The 20,035-nt window shown below is 44.2% G+C and overlaps 1 protein-coding gene across 2 annotated transcripts in view; it reads right to left on the reverse strand.

The window, feature by feature from the left end:
• Nucleotides 1-20,035, reverse strand: part of ipo11 (importin 11) — a 100,368-nt gene that overhangs the window by 68,603 nt on the left and 11,730 nt on the right. For both annotated transcript variants that reach the window (XM_086173423.1, XM_086173424.1), the window contains 10 exons: nt 18,182-18,314; nt 17,103-17,161; nt 14,931-14,979; nt 13,107-13,177; nt 12,786-12,978; nt 11,313-11,465; nt 8,931-8,974; nt 7,554-7,644; nt 5,947-5,994; nt 3,857-3,962 (listed from right to left, as the gene is read on the reverse strand). In XM_086173423.1, coding sequence (XP_086029549.1) covers nt 3,857-3,962; nt 5,947-5,994; nt 7,554-7,644; nt 8,931-8,974; nt 11,313-11,465; nt 12,786-12,978; nt 13,107-13,177; nt 14,931-14,979; nt 17,103-17,161; nt 18,182-18,314 — 947 coding nt within the window. The remainder of the gene's footprint in view (nt 1-3,856; nt 3,963-5,946; nt 5,995-7,553; nt 7,645-8,930; nt 8,975-11,312; nt 11,466-12,785; nt 12,979-13,106; nt 13,178-14,930; nt 14,980-17,102; nt 17,162-18,181; nt 18,315-20,035) is intronic.

Below are 20,035 nucleotides of genomic sequence, written 5' to 3' on the forward strand. Positions count from 1 at the left end.
TGGATTTAATTTGTGGAGCTTCACAGCGGCAAAAACATTTAGCCTTGTCACATCAGACCGATGAAATCACCGTCAAATTCAGATGCCGTTCAATTCCAACACCGAAGAAGACGATTTTAACGGTTTTGAGCGCGCGGGAGAAAGACGAGATAGCGATCAGCTGGAGTGAAGACACGGCAGGGATTGAAAATAGATGGATGGATGGACTTTTCCTTTAAATCATTTTCATCAGCCGTGTTCCAGGCGCCGTTCGGAAAAAGCACTTCCTGTGCTTATTTGTGGATGTTACCGGTGTGTATCTAATTAAAAGTTAAAAATTTTTCTATGAAATATCTCATGTTGCAACGTGGATACCTGTGGCTTATAGACAAGTGCCAATAAATGTGCATGTAGATTTGTTTATTTTTAGCCGATGCTGCTTACAGGACTGTCTCAGTAAATTAGAATATTGTGATAAAGTTCTTTATCTTCTGTAATGCAATTAAAAAATTACTTTTTCATGATAATCTTATATTTAGAGATAGGATTTTTGTGTTTTCTCAAGATGTAAGCCATAATCAGCAATATTAAAATAATAAAAGGCTTGCAATATTTCAGTTGATTTGTAACAAATTCAGAATGTATGACATTTTTGTTTTTGTAATTGCATTACAGATCTTTTTCCTAAATTCTCTACTTCTATTTTTCTATTTACTTCTTGTTTTTCAACAGTTTCCTTCAGGATAAATAAAGTTGTTCTCATCTCATCATAAAGAGCTTTAATCACAATATTCTAATTTTCAGAGACAGTCCAGTATATTCAGGTGCACTTAAAAGTCCTGAAAATATTGCATATTTTTCTCTGATTATCAACATTTGTTAAAACAACATCAACATTCTTCTCTGTGGTATATCTTTGGCTACACAACGCGTGGTACCGCTTTAAAAGAGACGGAAGCTTAAAGTGCGGTGAGTCATCGCGTCCCGTTTCTGAGACGCTCCGAGGAGGCGGCCCACCCGGCACCTCGCTGACCTTCATCGCCGGCGCGGAATTGAAGGTGACGCTGTGATTTTTTTTTGGGGGGGGGGAAACGAGCGAGTTTAAAAGAGACGGTGAGCAAGATTGACGGTGAAATTAGTCCGGGTTAGTTTGTTGAAAAAAAGAAAAAAAAAAAAAACTGGAGCAATCATTTTGCTTCTGATACCGACAATTGACTGAAATTGGCTCGAAAAGAACAAGGAAAATCGTTATTAAGTGGCAAGATGGGTGTGGGGGAGTAGCTGCACTATATAATTCAGTGCTCCATATAAATTATCATTATAGCTTCAATATCGTCGCCGCTTCTTGTTTAAAAAATAAAGCTGGACAATTAGCTGGCATCGGGCGTGGATCGTGGCGGGGCTTTTTGGCCCAAACACAGCGAATATCAGCTGTAAAACGGTTTCTGCGGCCAAAACCATTAGAACTAGAGAAAGCAGACGACGCTGTGCGATCTGGAAATGCCAGTAGCTGCAACGCCAACGCACCGGGGAGGCAGGTTGGTTTGCGAGCGAAAAAAAAACACAAACGGCGACGCAAAGAAGCACAACAAGGGGCTCCGTCAGAGGTATCAATAATGTAGAAGTGGCACAAACATCCATGTCTGCACATTGAAGTCTTCTACATCCAACTTATACTTTGTGAGGACAGGCTTGATAATAATAAAAATAATAAAAGTCCCCGTCCGCCATCACTGGAATCAGAGAAGGAGGATATGAGTTTGCGGCACTATCTGGCGAGCAACTTGGCTGTGAATATAATCGTCCAAAAACCACAGTGAGGTGAAGCCCAGTTCTCGGCGAGGGCAGATATCAGAAATGTTCTGCAAAGAGCGGGGCAAAGAAAAAAAAAGGAACTAAAAGCACCAAAAAAAAAAAAAAAAAAGGAGTTTCTTCCCCGACTAGAGGCATCAGTATGTGGACAAGTTCCCTTGGCAAAGGCACACAAAAAAGACAATGGCTTCTAATTGCGACGGAGTAAAGTGGTTCCACTCAGTGCGAGAGATCGGAAGAGGTCAATGCTTCAATATTCATGCTCAACCTTCGTTGTCATCGCAGGAGCCTCTTTGGCAGGGCTGTGAGCACATCTTGGATTCTGGCAAAATTGCAGCCTTGAATCAGAACTCAAGAAGCGGCAATAAATTGTTCGGGAGCTTTCATCGATGTCGAGCTGAGACTTTGGTGAAAAGTCCCCTTGAAGAATCTTAAGCAATCGAGAAACTCCAAATGCGGTCCGGGTTTGGGATCATTAGCCCCTTTCGGAGTGAGAAGTTCTGAGAACGTAGTTCTGAGGACGGTCCGGCTTGAAGTTGGTTGTGGGAACGACCCTCCCCCAGGGGAAACTCTTAGTTTGTATCCCGGTGAGGGACCGCCGTGATGCAAGCGTCCGCAACAAGTACCTTAAGCGCCACGCTCGAAAACAAACCAGCGAAGAAGAAGAGGACGGTGACAGACAACGTGGAGAGTGAAGCTGCCACCGCGTCCATGTTCTGCAAGGCGAGAATCGTCATCCTGGACTATCAAATGGGTTGAAATGTGAACCCATGAAATGAACCATGTTAGCTGTTAGCTAAATAAACAACGATGCGGCTAATATACGGACTTCTTTGGGTGGGGGACGCTAACGAGCTTCACGCCGCTAAATCGTTTATCCTCGTCACATCGGATCGATGAAATGACCGGGAAATTCTGAGTCCGTTCAACTCCGACACCGAAGAGGACGACTTTGACAGTTTTAGTGCGCAGGAGGAAGACCGAGATAGCGATCGGCTAGCCGGTGCGGCTTATACTGAGGTGCGCTCAATAGTCTGGAAATTACGGTACTTATTTTGGTCCTAGTTTTTTAAAAATGGCGCTCCGTTTTCTACAAGAGGGAGCGGGTAATGGACGTGGCTTCTGAGTTCCACCGATCACCTACGTCACACAAAGACCCTGCCAGAGAAGAGGCTGGAATGGTTCAAGGAACTGGGGTCCCTATGCTGGCAAATGCATGCAGAAAAGTTCCTAAAACGGTTCAAGGAGCTACAAAAAGCTCCTGGCTGATGAGACCTCTGAATGACCCCTGCCTCTGCAGAAGTACTTAATAAAAACTAAAAACACTGCATGTGATTATGGCACGAAGCAACAAGCAGGGGGCTAAAGAAAACAATAGAAATGTATTAAATCCACGAGAAGTGAGATTGTTCACACTTTCCCATTTCAAATCTATCATTTCGTTTACTGAAACATGAACGGCTTTGCACTGTGGGAGTTTGACTTATTGAAACTTAAATCCAGTCGGTTTATTTTACAGATGCATGGACTGGAATTTTAGCCCTTTTCTTTTTTTTTTTAGTTTCCATGTTGTGTGTACGTCCCTGAACTGTTGAGGCTGTATTACTTAGTAATAAAGAAAAACACCAGATGCAATTCTAAAGTGAACTGAGAAGAGCGCAGCTTTACTGCAACTGACAACAAAATCCCTAGAAAGATTTCCTTTTTTCTGTTTGTTGTTTCTTTTTTTGCTGACGTGCTGTAAAAAAAAACAACAACATGACACAATTTTAAGGATTAAGTTATGAATCTAGGAAATACAAGCGGAGCTCAACGTCTGTGTGTAAACAAAATAGCGCCAATAAAAAAAAACAAAAAAAAAAACAGGATAATCTGCTGAATAAAACATTTCTGGTTTGCATGCATTAATGTCAGCACAGAGGCTCTGACCAACCAGCGTCCCTCTTTGATTGACGGTTACCGGTGGAGCCGGCGTATAACGTTAGGTGAACTGTGACACGGGCAGCGCTAAAATAAAGCTTTTAAGAACAATGCGACAAATGTTCGTTGAAATACGAAATATCACCTGTGATGGCAGACCTGCAGCTCCCCGAGAAGCTGGTTCTTGAACCACTGGTCGAAGTCCACGTTGTCGAACAGCTCGTAGGCCGCCAGCCCCACTGCGTTGTACACTGAAGACATTACATTATAAGAAATGTAAATGAGCTCTTAAAAACGAAAACAGTGAGCTACCCGCGTTCTTCGAAGAATAACGAATCGTCTGTCAGCGAATTAAGCGGTACTTTTAAAAAAATGTTCACTCCAGATGCTGCGCTCTTTACATTCGAGCTTTAAACGGACCTCGACTTCTTGAAAACGGAAGTCTGCCATGCAAACGGGCCGAGCGACTGAGCCGAACGGGTATCTTGAGAAGAAAAAAAAACAAGCGTGCTCGTAGAAATCGTTGATGGAACAAAAAAATAAAAGGTTGACGAGGAGGCGCGTAGCACGCACACCTTGATCCGCTTGCATAAAAGCGCGATAAAAATAATGAAAAACGGCCTCGTATCGTCGGCGTGAGGACGGAGGACGATGAAATTTAAACAGACGGTGAAACTCGTCGCCGTCTGTACAAACCGCATCGTTGCATTTTCAGGTGTGTTAATAAATTGAGCGTTAAAAACACACCCCGACGGTTACATACGCTCGTCAGGCGTCGCCCTGGAAGGGGCAAGAGCAGATCCATCCAGATTACGTGGTCTACGAAGCACAGGATGGGGATTACTATTGGATATATGCTATTGTGGAAGGGAGATAATGAGATATTGTTTTCCGGAGTGATGAAAGCAGGACTAAGGACGTACGCTTGCACGCCTCCCTGATACCAAAGCTTATGGGCCGCATAAACGCCTCTTGGCCAAATTGCGTCTTGTCAATCCCGGCGGACGAACGAACGGCGATAAGACGGCGGGGATGACAAGTTTATTTCTTATCACAATAATTCCGCCAGGACTTACCGATTGAAAATATAAATCAAAAGTCGACGGGAAATTCTCAGAAACTCTCAAGAGGCGTGTACTTATCATCCCTCTTGTCCCTTTGATCCGTTTGGAGAAAAGTACCGCAACAGTTGAGGGTTCGGTGCACAAAAGTGGACCGAGCCTTAAAATGCGGAGGCACTTTGCGGCGGTTCAAAAGTGTAAATAAAAGAGCTACAATAAATAGCGAACGAGTGCGTGGTATTTCATGTCAAACTCGGCCACGGATGCTTTAGAAAGAATGTAGGTGTGTTTGTGCTTCGAGAGCACGAGCGCCGCCGTACTATCATTAGCACGCAGGATGGACTAATATGCCTTCAGCTCATTGACTGAAGAAATCCATTTACAGCGGCGTAATTAACGTCCCAGATTGAATTATTAGCACTGGTAGAGCTGGTAATTTCCTTTAAGGAACAGCTGCTAGTTATTAAGCGGCTCGTTGCTCTTAAAACATTTGGGCTCGCTGACGTGAATGGAAACCCTGGCATTCGTCATCCATATTTTGCTCGACTTGTAACAAAGGGCTGACATGGAGGTGTCCGTCGGCGCAGACGCCGGGCGAGAGGCGGGAAACATCCTCAACAGGTTGCCAAAACACACGGCGACCGACGGAGACAACCAACCGGTCGGGGCTCCTGATCGCGTGTTTTTTGCGCTGCGGGAGGAAGGAGAAGAAGCCGACTCCGGAAACACTCCACGTGGCCCAAACTTCCGAAATGACTCGCTCTGACGCGTGAGCTCTAAGCGCAGCACCGCCCTGCATTCAAATGCCACTAATGTGATTTGAGGCGGACCGGATAATCTTAAAAGACTGAGACGGGGCCGTCGGGGGGGAAGGGGGGGTGAGTGAGGGAGGTATGGAAACTTGTTTTGACTAAATCACATTGTGGCGAGTGCCAAACAGGGCCTACAGTCGACAGCTGGCATTGCACCGTCTCATCAATTAGCATTTTTCTCCTCCTCGCTGTCTGCAGAAATTCCTCTGCTGGAATGTAATGAGGATTCAAACAAGCTCCCAGCGCTTGGAAGTAATGCCGTTTAATTGCTCTGAATAAAAAGTACGCTCTCCGTCTTCGAGCCGATCGGTCCGAACGCACGGAAAATTACGGTTCGGCGATCTCACGCTGCGGCGGCTCACCTGCGTCCTTCATGAGCAACTGGACGGGGTCTTCCACGTTCGTCGGGCCTGCGGGGAAACGCACGCTTTAATTCCGGCGGCGAAACAGAAACACCCTGGGTTCAAATCCTCGAGCACCACGGATGAAGGGTGCTGAGCTCTGCGCCGTCCATTACTTGCATTTTTATTTAAATGAAAGCACTAGTTTGCCATTAGTTTTAAAATATTCAACTGTAAAACCTAACCAACCCCAGTTGATCTACTTCATGTTTGAATAGGAAATTGAATATTTGATCATTTTTGTATCTTTCAGGTGCCAACGCGTATTTGACTGATCTTCTTCCGGTCGATGGCTGGAAAAAAGAGGCTAATGTTCGACGGTCTGAACGTAGCATAGCGGTTACATTTCCTGATTAAGTGTCAGCACTTCTTTAATTTAACAGAACCCTATATATATATATATATATACCTGACAATTAGACATTTAATTTATTCACAACACTAGCATGAGCATATTCCTTAATCTGACTTGTTTTTCACATTTCCTTTCAGCTCACTGCCTCAAAAGACACGTTCGATACTTGCCACTAATGAGAAAACACAAAGAATAAAAATCTAGGCAAACAGTTTTGTGACCCACTGATGCGGATCGAGGGCCCGAGGTGAGAAATGTGCAGATATGGGACTGTGAAGAAGACAGGGATAAAGCAGAGTTTCTCAGGTATGTGACCATCAGCCGAAGCAGTCAGATAACACTTTTACCAGTAATTCATCTCATGTACCAGTAAAGTACTCTCAAGTCAATAAAAGTTTGATTAATTCGGCCTCTGAGGAAACTACAGTGCTTATTATTGTACTTATAAATAATACTAATTTTTATTATTATTATAATTATATTAACAATCGTATTTGATTTTATATGTGTGTATATATATACGTATATATTATTATAGCTGGGACAGCGTCATCATTCAGTCTCGTTTTAGGCCATTCTCCTTCTCTTTACCTCCATTTGTACTTGTTGTTTACCGAGGTCACAAAATCAATAGCTGACTCCCTTCAGCCACAAAATTATCCAATCTGGTGTCTTTCTTGCTCCAGCGGAACCCATTTCCAGTCTCTATCTTGAAAATGGAAGCAGCTTTGGAGACACGGGGGAAGCAAACCCTATAATCCCACCGTTTGAGCAATGACACCATTAATTTAGCGGCTAAACAACGGCTACAAGATAAGCCGGGGAAAAATGGGTACGAGAAGTATGTGAATACAGTGGATAGCGGGCGTTGTCAAATCTATAAATTCCATGTTACACGCGCTGCAACTGATGTAGCCGACGTGGGAAAAACTGCATATTTTTGTGCCTCCCACTTAATGAAATGTGTATTTTTGAAGCGGCTAACATGTGCACGAGTAACGTCGATACAAATACAAAAATATCAGAGCTTAAAATACATCCAGATATCAATGATGAACGGGATAAGAAAAAAACGGAAACACACGTGGGGGGATGATGCTGAAGGCCGAGAGCCTCGGATGGCCCTACGCAATAAACCGCTAGATGAAGAAATATCTTTTTTTTTTTTTTTTTTTCTTTTCTGCGCATCTCTGGAGTGGGACTCGTGACTCACCCTGGAGATTCTGAACCATATCCAGGAGCACCGGCGTCAACGTCTGGCTGTAGTTGTGGAAGATGTCCAGGAACAAGACCTCCGTGCACGGCTGGGGGGGGGGGGAGATAGAGAGGACGGAAAAAAAAAACAAAAAAAAAAAAAAAAACAAGGACAGGGATGAACGGAAAAAGATGGCGCACGTTTTCCTGCCCGTGTGCTAAGCTTGAATTTTATATAGTAACTGAGCACCTGGTGGCTCTTCTGATTGACAGTGTGCATAGATTTAAAAGCGGGTATTGGCTGAGACGCACAAAAGATGGAGCATTGTCTGAGCTTCAGCGCTGGGAGCGTCGTCCACCGCCTGTCAGGATTGCCTTTTCGCTGCGACAGCGAAAAGGTTAGAGGTTGTACTGTCCCTCTTACAAGCCAATCCGCAGGCAAAGGACGGCATGAAATCGAAAATAGCGATCCTTTCAGAAAATATAGGGTGAAAGATGCTGGTTTTTTTTTTTTACTCACAGTGAGATGAAAATGGGTGCCTGAAGCCACAAAATACATCTTTTTTTTTAAGGGGGAATCTGACAGGATGTTCTCATATTCACAGTGAGAATTCAATACACACATAACCGGGTAAATGAAATCTAGGACGTCAACTCGACTGAAATCTACCTTCAGATGTATTCACCTTCTGTTTTCACAAATTCAAAATAATGATACAGTCATTTTCCAAAAAAAAAAAAAAACAACTCTGTATTGTTTTGAAAGATGATAATTACGGCTTAGCCACGTTCCGGTCGGAGGGGCTTTAAATGAACTTGAGGTCGACAACAAGGGGCCGGAGTTTCAAACGTCTCTTTTTCTTCAAAAGGAAACAGCACGGGTTTGATATCTGGGATGATCAAAGTGGGTTGTAAGTGTGTCTGGGCATCGCGGGGGGAAAAAGAAATGATGGGCGGACTGGGAAAAAAGAAAAAAAAGAAAGAAAGTCCTAGATACGAGATTATGGAGCGACTGAAAAGAAAAGAACATGGGAGGATAAGCCCCAGCCATCAAACCGGACGGCCTCTAACAGCATTAGCGCGCGTGCGGTGTGTGTTCTCTGCAACCAGACGCCAGATATACCCTTCCTTTTTCACCGTTATTTTCCTCACGGTTACATTTTTAACATTGACAGTTGCTGTCCAGTGCTGTTCTACGTCTTACACGCGCAAAGGTCGGTCTGAGAGACGCAGCACCTGCTAAAATATGTAAAAGGAACGTGTGCTGTTCTGTAAACGTCTCGCATTCGCTGACGGATCTTCACCCTCTGGCGTTATACGAGTTATCGCTCGAGAAAAGAAGGAAATGGAGAAGCGTCTCGACAAACTGAACTCGGGGCGGCGACGATTAACTCACCCGAAGACTGTACTTCCAAGAGTCGCCCCCTGTTTCTTCTACGGCTGGAGAGAGAAGAAGAAGAAGAGGCGTGAGCAGAGCGGCCTGTTGGACTCTTGGGGGGGAGGTTCATATAAATAAGTTTAAAAGTTGAACGCGTTTGAGTGACGGAAAACACCAATTAAAAACAAAACTTGAGGGGAAGGGTTTGATTTCTTCATCTTGAAGAAGAACTTGATCTTTATCTTGTCAGCGACTTCTTTATCGATACCGATATCAAGAAGGCATCAATATTTAAAAAAAAAGCATCTGACTTGAATTTTGAATTGACACGAATAATGTTTCTGGGGCGATAACAGATGATTTACATGAATAAAGTCATCGGCACATTTCAAAAATATCTCACGCCATGACGCAAAATGGTAAAAGAAGTTGTTGTTAAACTACACCCTATAAAAGTATCGTCGGGGCGACACCGTATCATGGTCTATTATATATTTCCATAAATCTTCCCATTCAAACATCAGGAGAGCCTCACATGCAGGGATTAAAATGAGACATTCATTTCCCCATCAAATATCTCTTAAGTCTTCATGTTTCCTACATTTATAGATTTGCGATTCAATGTCTGGAAACGTGTTTCCCTGCACAATGTCATTCTAATTTTGCTTTCCATAGAAGTGAAGCCAAGTGTAAGCAAAACAAACAATGAATAATAAGGATATTATTGCAATGAAATGAAAACAGTGCAAAGAAATGTAACGTTGTAACAAGTTGGAAGAGAATATAAGACGCTGACTTAAAGAGAACACTTTAAAAAAAGAAGGGTATTGATATTTCTATAATTGGTGGAATTTTTAAATATTTGCATATCTGAATTATGTGTTCATTTCCAATCTTCAATTATTCCCAGCACATTTTTTGCAGCTCAACAAAGGCCGTCGCTGTCCGAACGCATTCAAGCAACGCATCCATTCCGTCCGATTCCACGGATGAGTCAATTCTACTTCAGCTACAAGAAGAAAAAGGAAAATGTTCCGGAAAAGACCATCACGACACACATTCTCCTGCCATCACTCGCGTGTCTTTCAGACCGCAGTGACTCCTAGCGTGATAAGGGTACTTTCCGGCTGATGTATATCCTATTATATAGAGCTGAATCAAAAAGGCAACCATCTAAACCCGGCAGGCGGCGGCGGCCTCGGCCTCGGAGGGGAACCAGATGATAAGAATCTCAACCAAAAGTGTAACTTGTTTTTTTCGCTCAGCATCTTCGAGGTTAGCGGTTTCTACGCCATACGGTCGCTCCTCATATAACGCCGATGATCCGTTCCACGCCGTTAAGCGAAGGATTCCCTTTATATCAACTCCAATCGTCATATAGTGAACCGTGTAACCTTACGGTAGGCTCGCCTTCCCGTGCTGCTCGCGATTGTTTGGACTTTACTACCTTCCTCACGTTGCTTGATGATCTTAAGCTTAGCTTCTAGAAGATATGAGCCGTACTAGTTGCCTCTTTTTTTTTTGAACATCTTCAGGGGATAAAAAGTATCGAAAGTATGGTGGAAAAAACTGGAGGTAAATAATTAAAGCACATTATGGTAACGGTGCCTGGATGAGACCGTATCGCAGCGCTGCCAGTTGCCTCAGCCGACTTATCGTACACAAGTGCGTTTGGGTACGCACACACTCCCGACTGCACGAGATCCGACTTTGAGATAATTCTAAATGAACATTGGTCAAATGGTTACCAACGCTTGTCGTAACTGTGAAGTGAGGGATGACTGTATATGGCGAGATGCATCCGCTGTGTGTCTGCTTCTCGCTAAGGCGCCGCACTACGACCCCCGCCAAGAGGTACAATACACACAGTGCACATGAACTGTAAATGACGGTAGGTGTGTGTGTGTGTGTTTTTTTTTTTTTTTGTTGTTCTTTGTCGGGAGAACACGAGCCGCGGCGGCAAGCCGATGCCCTCATTTCAATCCGTCGGAACGAGCCAGCCGTTTCCTCCCACGCAACTCGGCTGCACGACGGCGGGAGGAGACTCGGCAAGACCTACTTGTGTCAACGGTTGTTGAAAGAAGTCGAGAAGAAAAGATCTACAAGGACGCATGTGACTGGTGGACGCCGTCGCTCCGCCCCGAGTGTTTCGGCGGATCGGTTTGATGCTAAAGCTTGGTGATCCAGAGCAAATGAAAGGAGCCTGACATATAAGCCAAGCAAGAGGTTCTTGTTTTTTCTTTTCTATTTCTCGGCAGAGAAGAGCGCATTTTGTTGTCGTGTTGCGTTCAAAGCACTGGATTGGCCTCTGTGTGTTCTTCTGTGTCCATTGACCGTTGGCTCGTTCCGCAACTTATGGCGATCGGAAATCTACTCGCGTATTCGGAACAACGGTTTTACCGAAGCTCTCGGGATCTTCTTCCCACATCGCCAGCTCCTCCTCCGTCAGAAGGAAGTAATGCGAGACCAGCCGGCGTCCGATCTCCGTCAACGTCGGGTGTGTGAAAAACGCCGTCTTGATCTTGTGAGCCTCCAGACTCTCTGGTTTACTGTCTGGAAAGAGAAACGCAGAGAAAATAGGAGGAGCAGAAGATATTTTATTCTTTTCTTGATGATAAAGAAAACAATCTCCCGCCCCCCCCTAAAAAAGCAGAAGCTAGAAAATATGGCTGTACGTGGAAGGTCAGATCTCTATTCCGTGGATACCGGCGAGTGCTTGAGGCTTTGTTTAAATAATCGGAGGCGCGTGGAGCCTCCTGTCCGTCAGGCGGGTCGGATCAATAGGTCAGACGGGCGCTGTATGCGTGCGACTTTCCCTTCGGTCGAGGAAACCTCGAGATATCGGCGAGCCCCGAACCGAGACGAACCAATGAAAAATTGAGTCCGATCTCGGCGGGGGCGGGTGGGATGTCCGACGACGCCGAGCGCCGGCTTGGATCTTGTTAAGAGCGGAAAGTACATTAAGAAGAAGAACAATAAGAGATACAAGGCTCCACACTGGGCAATTATTTTGGCTGTCGGACCACATTTCTCATTTATTTTTTAATTTATTTTTTTAATTCTAGGTATGTAAATTGAACAAAATGAAAATTGCAATTTAAATATTGAGATTTTTGGGCATTTTATTTCAACCTTAACCCTCATATTATGTTAAGGGTCAAATTGACCCTCAACATAATATGAGGGTTAAGATCATTGCTGATGATATAAATGCACCAACATTATTTTGTTTGTAATCGTCCACACAAAATCGAACAAAATTTTAATTTTTGAAGAAAATTAATTTAAGATTTTTTTTTTTTTAAATTTATAATTTCAATATTAATTAAAAATACTTATCAGAATATTCAAAGAAAATAGAAGAAGAACAATAGAGATACAAGGCTCCACGCTGGGCAATTATTTTGGCTGTCGGGCCACATTTCTCATTTCATTTTTATTTCTTTTTTAATTTATTTTTTTATTCTAGGTATATAAATTGAACAAAATGAAAAATTGCAATTTAAATATTGAGATTTTTGGGCATTTTATTTCAACCTTAAGATCATTGCTGATGATAGAAATGCACCAACATTATTTTGTTTGTAATCATCCACACAAAATCAAACAAAACTTTAATTTTTTAAGAAAATAAAGAAAATTAATTTAAGGTTTTTTTTTTTTCTAATTTCAATATTAATTAAAAATACTTATCAGGATATTCAAAGAAAATAGTTAGGCGGGCCGGATTGAAAAGCAAAACAGGCCGAATGTGGCCCACGGACTGTAAAATGCCCAGTAGAAGCTCAGTGCTGCACTTCTGGGTTGTGACCCCACACATTTTTAAATCATCTCCTGCTTCTCCGTATTCCCCGCAAAGCCCGTGCTGCCTACCATCTATGTTCTTGGCGGGTTTGTAGGCATCGTTCTTGACTATCATCTTGATGAGGTTCATGCACTGGACAATGAAGCGCTCGAAAGTGACGCCTTCCCCGGCCGGCGTGAACACGTAGCTGACGGCAAATTCCAGGGAGCGCTGGATTAGCGGTATGAACGCACACGGGTGGTACTCCAGGAAGTCTAGCAGCTACGTGGACGGGAGGAAAGTTGAGCAGAGAAGAAGGAACGAGGAGAATTAGCTGGACGTACCGATACGATAAGACATTTCTTATTTACTGTTTTTTCCACAACGCGGGACAGTTTGGACTAACTCACAACTTTAGTGTAGAGGATGATCGTCTTCTCCAGTTTTTCTCTGCAGGTGCTGTCCGGACCAACTTCCCGACCTAAAATAAAAATAAAATACATATCGAATGAGGAAACATTGCTCTCGCATAAGGCCTCCTCTATGGGAGGAATGAATAAAAAGATATGCCGAAAACCAAAATTACGCCTGTCTGAGTTTATCCGTTCAATTTGTTCGACGTTTAAAGCGGATAAAGGACCGGCTTTGAGTGTTGGAGTAAGAAAGCGGCAGAATGAACCCGTCCGGTCACAGACAACTCCTGGCAAACACCAGCGGATGTTTGTGCGTTAATCCAGTCAAACACCGGTAATGTGGTTATATCATAACCGCTCGGGGCCGACGGCGGAGGTCGAAAGTTAAGCGCGCGCTCGGGGGTCGTCGTCGACAGAGCTCGACCGTGTTCTCATCGAATTTTAACCGGCTTGTCAAGTAGCGTTATTTTTAAACACGTTCAAACAAGCGCAACGTCTACAGCCGGGATCAAACGCGGCGTCAGACGCTAAACGGAAATTTAAAACACAAAAGGCGGTGGATTGAGTCTGTGGAAGAAAGTTAAAGGATATATGAGTGCGCGTCTTGTTTGCCGTGGATGGCAGGTAATTAAACGATAAATACGTCAACTTTAAGCGCTGAATCAACATCGCCACGTGCGATGAAACCATAAAACTCACAAGAGCCCTGAATCTATCCGTGTGCGTGTGCGTTACATTACGCAGCGAAACCCCCGAATCCGACCTCGATCGCACATTTCAGCCGATGCGAGTTGTGATTCTGCTACTTTTCTGTTGAAAAAACAACTTGTTTTTCTCGAACTCTTATGCGGATTACACCTTCGGCAACCTTAAAAATTCAACCGGCGAGGAGAGGAGATCCTCGTGTTCTTCCCGGCGTTGGAATTGTTGGCTTTAACCGCACGAGGTCACGGATTTCCCTGGGTGCAAAATTCAACGAATAGGTCGGCCGTGAAGGTTTTCAGCAAAGCAGTGACAGGCGGGCGACCCCAGCCGGAGGACAAACATCCAACAGAAAGAGCCAGACGTGCTGAATCGACCGCAAAGAGCGCCCTCCCGCCCCCAAAAACGAAATAATTCTCCTGAATTTATACGGCTGACCTTATCGGGCAGAACCCAGCTGATAGTCTGTCACTCGGCCGACTGTGAGGTGCTGCCGCGCCCGTCCGTCCGCGCTTTTCCAATCGGCTCAGAAACGACCGGGGTATTTTGTGGCAGACGCCTACGATAACTTACATCTGCTCATTCGGCGTCGGGTGGTTTTCTTTTCAGACAAGAGGTAGCTCTTACTTAGGGGAGCGACGCTGACACCGAGGCGGGGAAGGCGGTAAAATATCTTGAGTCGAAGTTCAAGCGATGCGTGACAGCGTGCGAGGAGAGAGCGACCGGACGCCACCTGTCAGGGACCGGGAGAAGCCGACAGTATCGCTGCGGCTTATAGGAACGGCAAATGATATCAAGATTTAAAATGGAGGTGGAGAAAACCCCGGAAATGAATTAGTCGCTTGAAAAGAAACCACAACAAAAAAAGTTATTTTATCGAACGAGCGCTTTGAGCGGTTCGTCCACCGTGTACCCCGAAGCGGAAGGCCGACCTTTGAATTTCATTTTTCGTCCTCTTATGTGTGCGCCACGTGGGAAAAGGAGGAAAAACTAAATTGTCGGCGAGACCAGGGGATGACTGATGGTGAACTGCAATAAGCGGCTCCGTTTATCTTTTATTTGACAAAGCTAATAGGTCATAAAATGCTTGCGTTTGACAAAGTGAAGCGGAATACTCACAGCATTCCAAGAACTGCTTTAACCTTTCAAACACGGCGTTCAGGAAACCCTGGAAAGAAGAATATTGAGAAAACACAGTGTCATGGCCGCGTCTGCTCCGCAGCTCGCACACTGCACCGTTAGCGACATCCAGATAAAGATAACTTTTAAAAAGGAGGACAAATTTATGATGTGTCCACGCCTGCGGGAGCGGCTTTCCTCTGGCCTCGGGAGATTAAATCACAGAAGTGCCAGCCTCCAAATATGAGACGGGGATCAATTTCTTATAGCCTGGTGTCGACGGCGCTTAGCTTGGGAAACTAAGATGACTGATGCGATCTTTTTCAGCTCTGCGTATGTGTTCAGCCGTGCCGTCGGAGGCGCTGTCAATAAACAGACCGCCGACTCCTGCCTCCGGGTCGATAGCGAAAGAAAACCGGGTCGGAAGACGAGCGCCGGAGGACGGCGTTCCTGACAGACGCGCGTTTGCTTTCTTGCTGCCCGAGATGGATTTTAACAAGACGCCGTGTGTCGACCTGAGCTCGGACGCCGCCGGCGTTTTGTGACGGACGTCGAGTCGACTTAACAGTTTCGTGGATTACTGAAAGCGGAAATGACTTAATGGCGGGGCAGGGCTGCGTGACAAAGAATGAGTTCCATCTGCTGATGAGATTAAATGACAAATGCACCCAGTGAGTCTAAATACACTGCTCAAAAAAATAAAGGGAACACTTAAAAAACACATCCTAGATCTAAATGAATGAAATATTCTGATGAAATACTTTGCTCTTTACACAGTTGAATGTGCTGACAGCAAAATCACACAAAAATGATCCATGGAAATCAATTGTATCAACCCATGGAGGTCTGGATTAGGAATCACACTCAAAATTAAAGTGTAAAAACAAACTCCAGGCTGATCCAACTTTGATGTAATGTCCTTAAAACAAGTCAACATGAATCTGTGTTGCTTCCTGAGTGGACACTATGATTTCACACAAGTGTGATTGACTTGGAGTTACATTGTGTTGTTCAAGTGTTCCCTTTATTTTTTTGAGCAGTATACAACGGATACAACTAAGTATGAAACATTAACTCTAAACCCTTAAATGAGCTGACTGGGTTGGAAGACGCTGCTCAAGGCGATTCACCTTTCAATGTTGGTTTTTCAACGGAACCCTGAGACCGACGGTTACGTAAAAGCATAATTACATCTCATGAAGCGGTTATACACTCGGAGGACGCGAACGACAGAATGTAAGAGAAACCGAGAGCAAAAATAGAGAAGAAAAAAAGAAAAAAAAACAAAGAAAGCACTTCGAACAACCGATAGGGCAAATCGATACGGGTCTGACTGTGCAGGCCAGGGCCATTCATGGCAAAATGTCCCTGCATAACTCAAGGCCGTGACTATAATAGTTTGTGCCATTTGTCTGTTTTTGAAAAATAAAAATACGATCATGTGGATTCAGAATTGCCGCCCTCTGTCTAACAGCCGAAGCTGTGTTTAAAACGTCTCCGTCTCAAGACGCGCCTGATGAATCGATGATGGATTTCAAGAAAAAGCACTAATAATTTGACTTGTACTGATGGCTGTCGGAGTGAGAGCAACAGCATTGCGCCCTTGGTGGTGTTACAATTATGATGACTCCATAAGATTTAAAGAGCGTAGTCTCGCCGATGGAAACCCAGAGGCCTGAGAACACCTCGCTGCCGCGGATCCATAAAACAGTCGGGGTGGGGGAGATCATTTAGCGAAAGCTCGGCTGGCGAAACCAGGGGAAGTCAGAAGTCAGTCAGCTGGAGTTCAAAGGACCGGGACAATTTGTGCAAATTCCATCATCTCTGAGCCATGGGGGAAGGCAAAGTCTTACCCCGAAAGATTGCTTAAGATTTCTTTTTTCTTTTTTGCCAGGGAGATTTGGACTAAACTGAATTAACAGTTTCATGGATTTTGACTTTGTTTACCCTGCGAGTGGGAGAAGGAACTCAAACAGAACTCTTGACTCTTTGAACCAAGACGTGGCTTCAGGCATTTTTAATCACCATGGCCGTCCACATTTTGCACACTGCGACTTGAGTCCTTTTTGACTTAATACAGAATTATATTGAAATCGAATGCATTTTTTTTTTCCAGAATATAAGAGGCTGGATCAGTAAAAAAAATAGAAACTTAATGATGAGTTGACTCACCATCACTTCCATATTCTCTTGCGGCTCCTGAAATCCATGGACTGTCAATTTGCGAAGCACTGGGGAAAAAAAAAAAAAAAAAAAATCCATGGAGGCTCAGCGTACAATGCAATTTCATATTCCAATCAATTTGGTCAATGGATGTATTTTAGTAAAGTTCCTAAAAGTTTTTCAGCCGGACTGCAAGATGACGGTTGGTGACGAGAAGCATTTCAGCAAATAAAAAAAAAAAAAAAAACACTGAGATCTGAAAAATTCAGTCCTATTATGAAAAAATTACTCGTGTAAATAAAATGTACTGGAACTGCGGCAAAGAAAAAAAGTTTCTTCATCCGAATTGTTAAATCGATGAAGAGGCGAAAGAAATACGGTAGAGGTAGCAAAGCCAAACAAAGCGTATACAATGACTTGGATGCTGGTTTGGACGGTAAAAGAGGGAGAGAATGATTTATACATGTTGTCGAAACGGCGACAGAGAGAGAGAGATTGGCAGGAGGTGTCGCAGGGTCCAGTGATGGAGAACAGACGAGCAAATGTATCGACAGTTGCCAGAAGAGAGATGGGAAGAGGACTTTGAAGAGCTGATGGATGACGAAGCGTGAGGATTCGGTGCGATAAAACCGAATCCCCCCCCCACCGCGGGCACACAGCTAGCGCTGCTGCACGTGCCTTCCAAAAAACATAAGTTAGCATAATGGTGTGCTGAAATGTTGACACATTTGGATGCATTGAAATAAATTTAAGGGACGAATTCATTCCACGTTTGGGAGCGGGTGGATGAGGGTGGATGAGTGGATCTGGGCGCCCGTTAATCGCGAAACGCCGAGCGGTTCGCGATTATCGGCGCTATCGTTTCCCGCCCCTGCGAGTGGGTTTAATTCGGCGGGGTTATTCAGCGTGCGATGACGACGCTCGCAAAAACGATGCGTGCTTGATCCCAATCTTTGACCGCCGTGCGGATGTTTTGTTGAAAACCAAAATATTGTCCCTCCCGAAAAAGGGCCGATGAAGACTGTTTCAAAAACAGCGCGTTTGTCTGACCATGTGTTTTTGTGTCATGTTTGTGCTTATTCGGCAACCTTTGAGTGAGAGCAGCGTCCTCTCCAGCGAGCTGAGCGCCACGGCCTCGTCCCTGGCGCAGATCTGCTGCAGGAAACAGTCCGTGTGGTGGCTCCACAGGGAGCACGCAAAGCTGTAGATGCCCGACGCCAGCTGAAAACACACACACGCAAATACAAAACAGTCAATCTCACGGACGAAAATTATTCTGGATCACCTGCCAGCTCCATCGAAAGACATTGAAGGAAATCCAGCGAGCATGAATCCGACATGTCTGCAGATTGTATAACTTGAGACGAATCCCAGAATGCAGGGAAAGCTGTGCTCAATAAAAAAGAAATATAACACCCCACCCACGTAGAGTACAGATGAACAGGTTGAAGAGACAAAAGACGGCTTCACTTTGCTCCCCTCCTTTTGCACGTGCTGTTACGACAACATCTGAACCCCGACCGGTTGCATTGTCTCACGCTGAAGCTCCTCTCTGGACGAGCGAATCCTGTCAAAGACACTCTGAGTCCTTCCGGAAGGCTCCTAAAGAGGCTCCATTTGTTTTGAGACGTTTTTCCCAAGTGATAAACACGCACGCTCGAGTGTACGCATCGCTGGCAGTTGCGTAAGCGCGGTAACGCGTCAAAAGCCATGAGAAAGTATCATCAATTTCAATTTGTTGCTGTATTAAATTTGACATTCTACATTTTGAGGAGGAAAAAAAAAACAATAGCTCTCCTACTTTTGGCGGTGTAAACCGGTGAAAAGCCCAAAAAGCTGCAACTGCGAGCGGCTGGCAAACCGCATGCTGCCTGCACTGATTCTGGAGGATTCAATAAGAGGAAAAAAAAAAAAAAAAGGACACATTTGCAGGTTCAATCTCACGCTATGTGATGTGCTGTAGGCGGGAAGCTAATTAGCTTCATAACTGAAAAAACTGACACCTGAAGAACACAATCGTTCAACAGGCGGAAGTGAGCGGCAAGATGTTCGTGTTTCTGATTTGAGTGAATTTCAGAAGTAGGTTGCTTTCTCTAACCATTCCGCTCCAATCACACTTGCGTGAAATCAAACTGTCCGCTTAGGGAAGCAACACTGATTCATTTGGATTTGTTTTAAGGATATTATATCAACATCATCAGCCTGTAATGTGTTTTTCCACTTTCATTTTGAGCTTGACTCCAAATCCAGACCTCCATGGGTTCATAAATTTGATTTCCATTAAACATTTTGGTGTGGTTTTGCTGTCAGCACATTCAATTATGTAAAGATTTCAGAGTAGTAGTTCATTCATTCAGATCTACGATGTGTTATTTTAGTGTTCCCTTTTTTTTTTGAGCAGTGTTTTAGGCATGAATGCGTGTGAAAGCCATAAATTGAGGAACTCTTTTGGGAAGTTTAAATCTTTGCTTATCACAATGGGAATGGAATTCATAAATCATCATCAGCCTGATGAGCCGGAGAAAAGCTTCCACTTGAATTCATAGAATTAAATATAAGTTTTGCTTCGCATCGGTTTCACATCAATAACCGGCAAATCAAAAAGGAGATTTTTTTTTTTTCAAATCAACAGCCAAAATTGGTTACTGTAAACAGTAGAGCCGTGTTTAACTTTGTCTGCAAACATCTTGAAAAACCTTCTGGGTCAACAGTAAAATCCATCTTTTAGTACAAGTAATATTTGAGAGAAAAACGAATGGAGAAGTGAAAGGTACATCTCGAAGCCCAAAGTATCTTCTGAAAATCAGGGGTGGTGTGAAACTTTCAAAAACGCCGCTGAACTCAGAACGGCTTCCCGGTGCAGCCGGGCGAGCCGAGGAGCAGCGGGAAGAACCTCCAGGGGTTCCTGGAGGAAAAGGAATTCAATTATCTTCAACGGTCAT

This window comes from Fistularia commersonii, chromosome 26, assembly GCF_037954325.1.
Source record: "Fistularia commersonii isolate RoL2024-O1a breed Wild chromosome 26, RoL_Fcom_v1.0, whole genome shotgun sequence".
In the NCBI taxonomy this organism is placed as follows: Eukaryota; Metazoa; Chordata; class Actinopteri; order Syngnathiformes; family Fistulariidae; genus Fistularia; species Fistularia commersonii.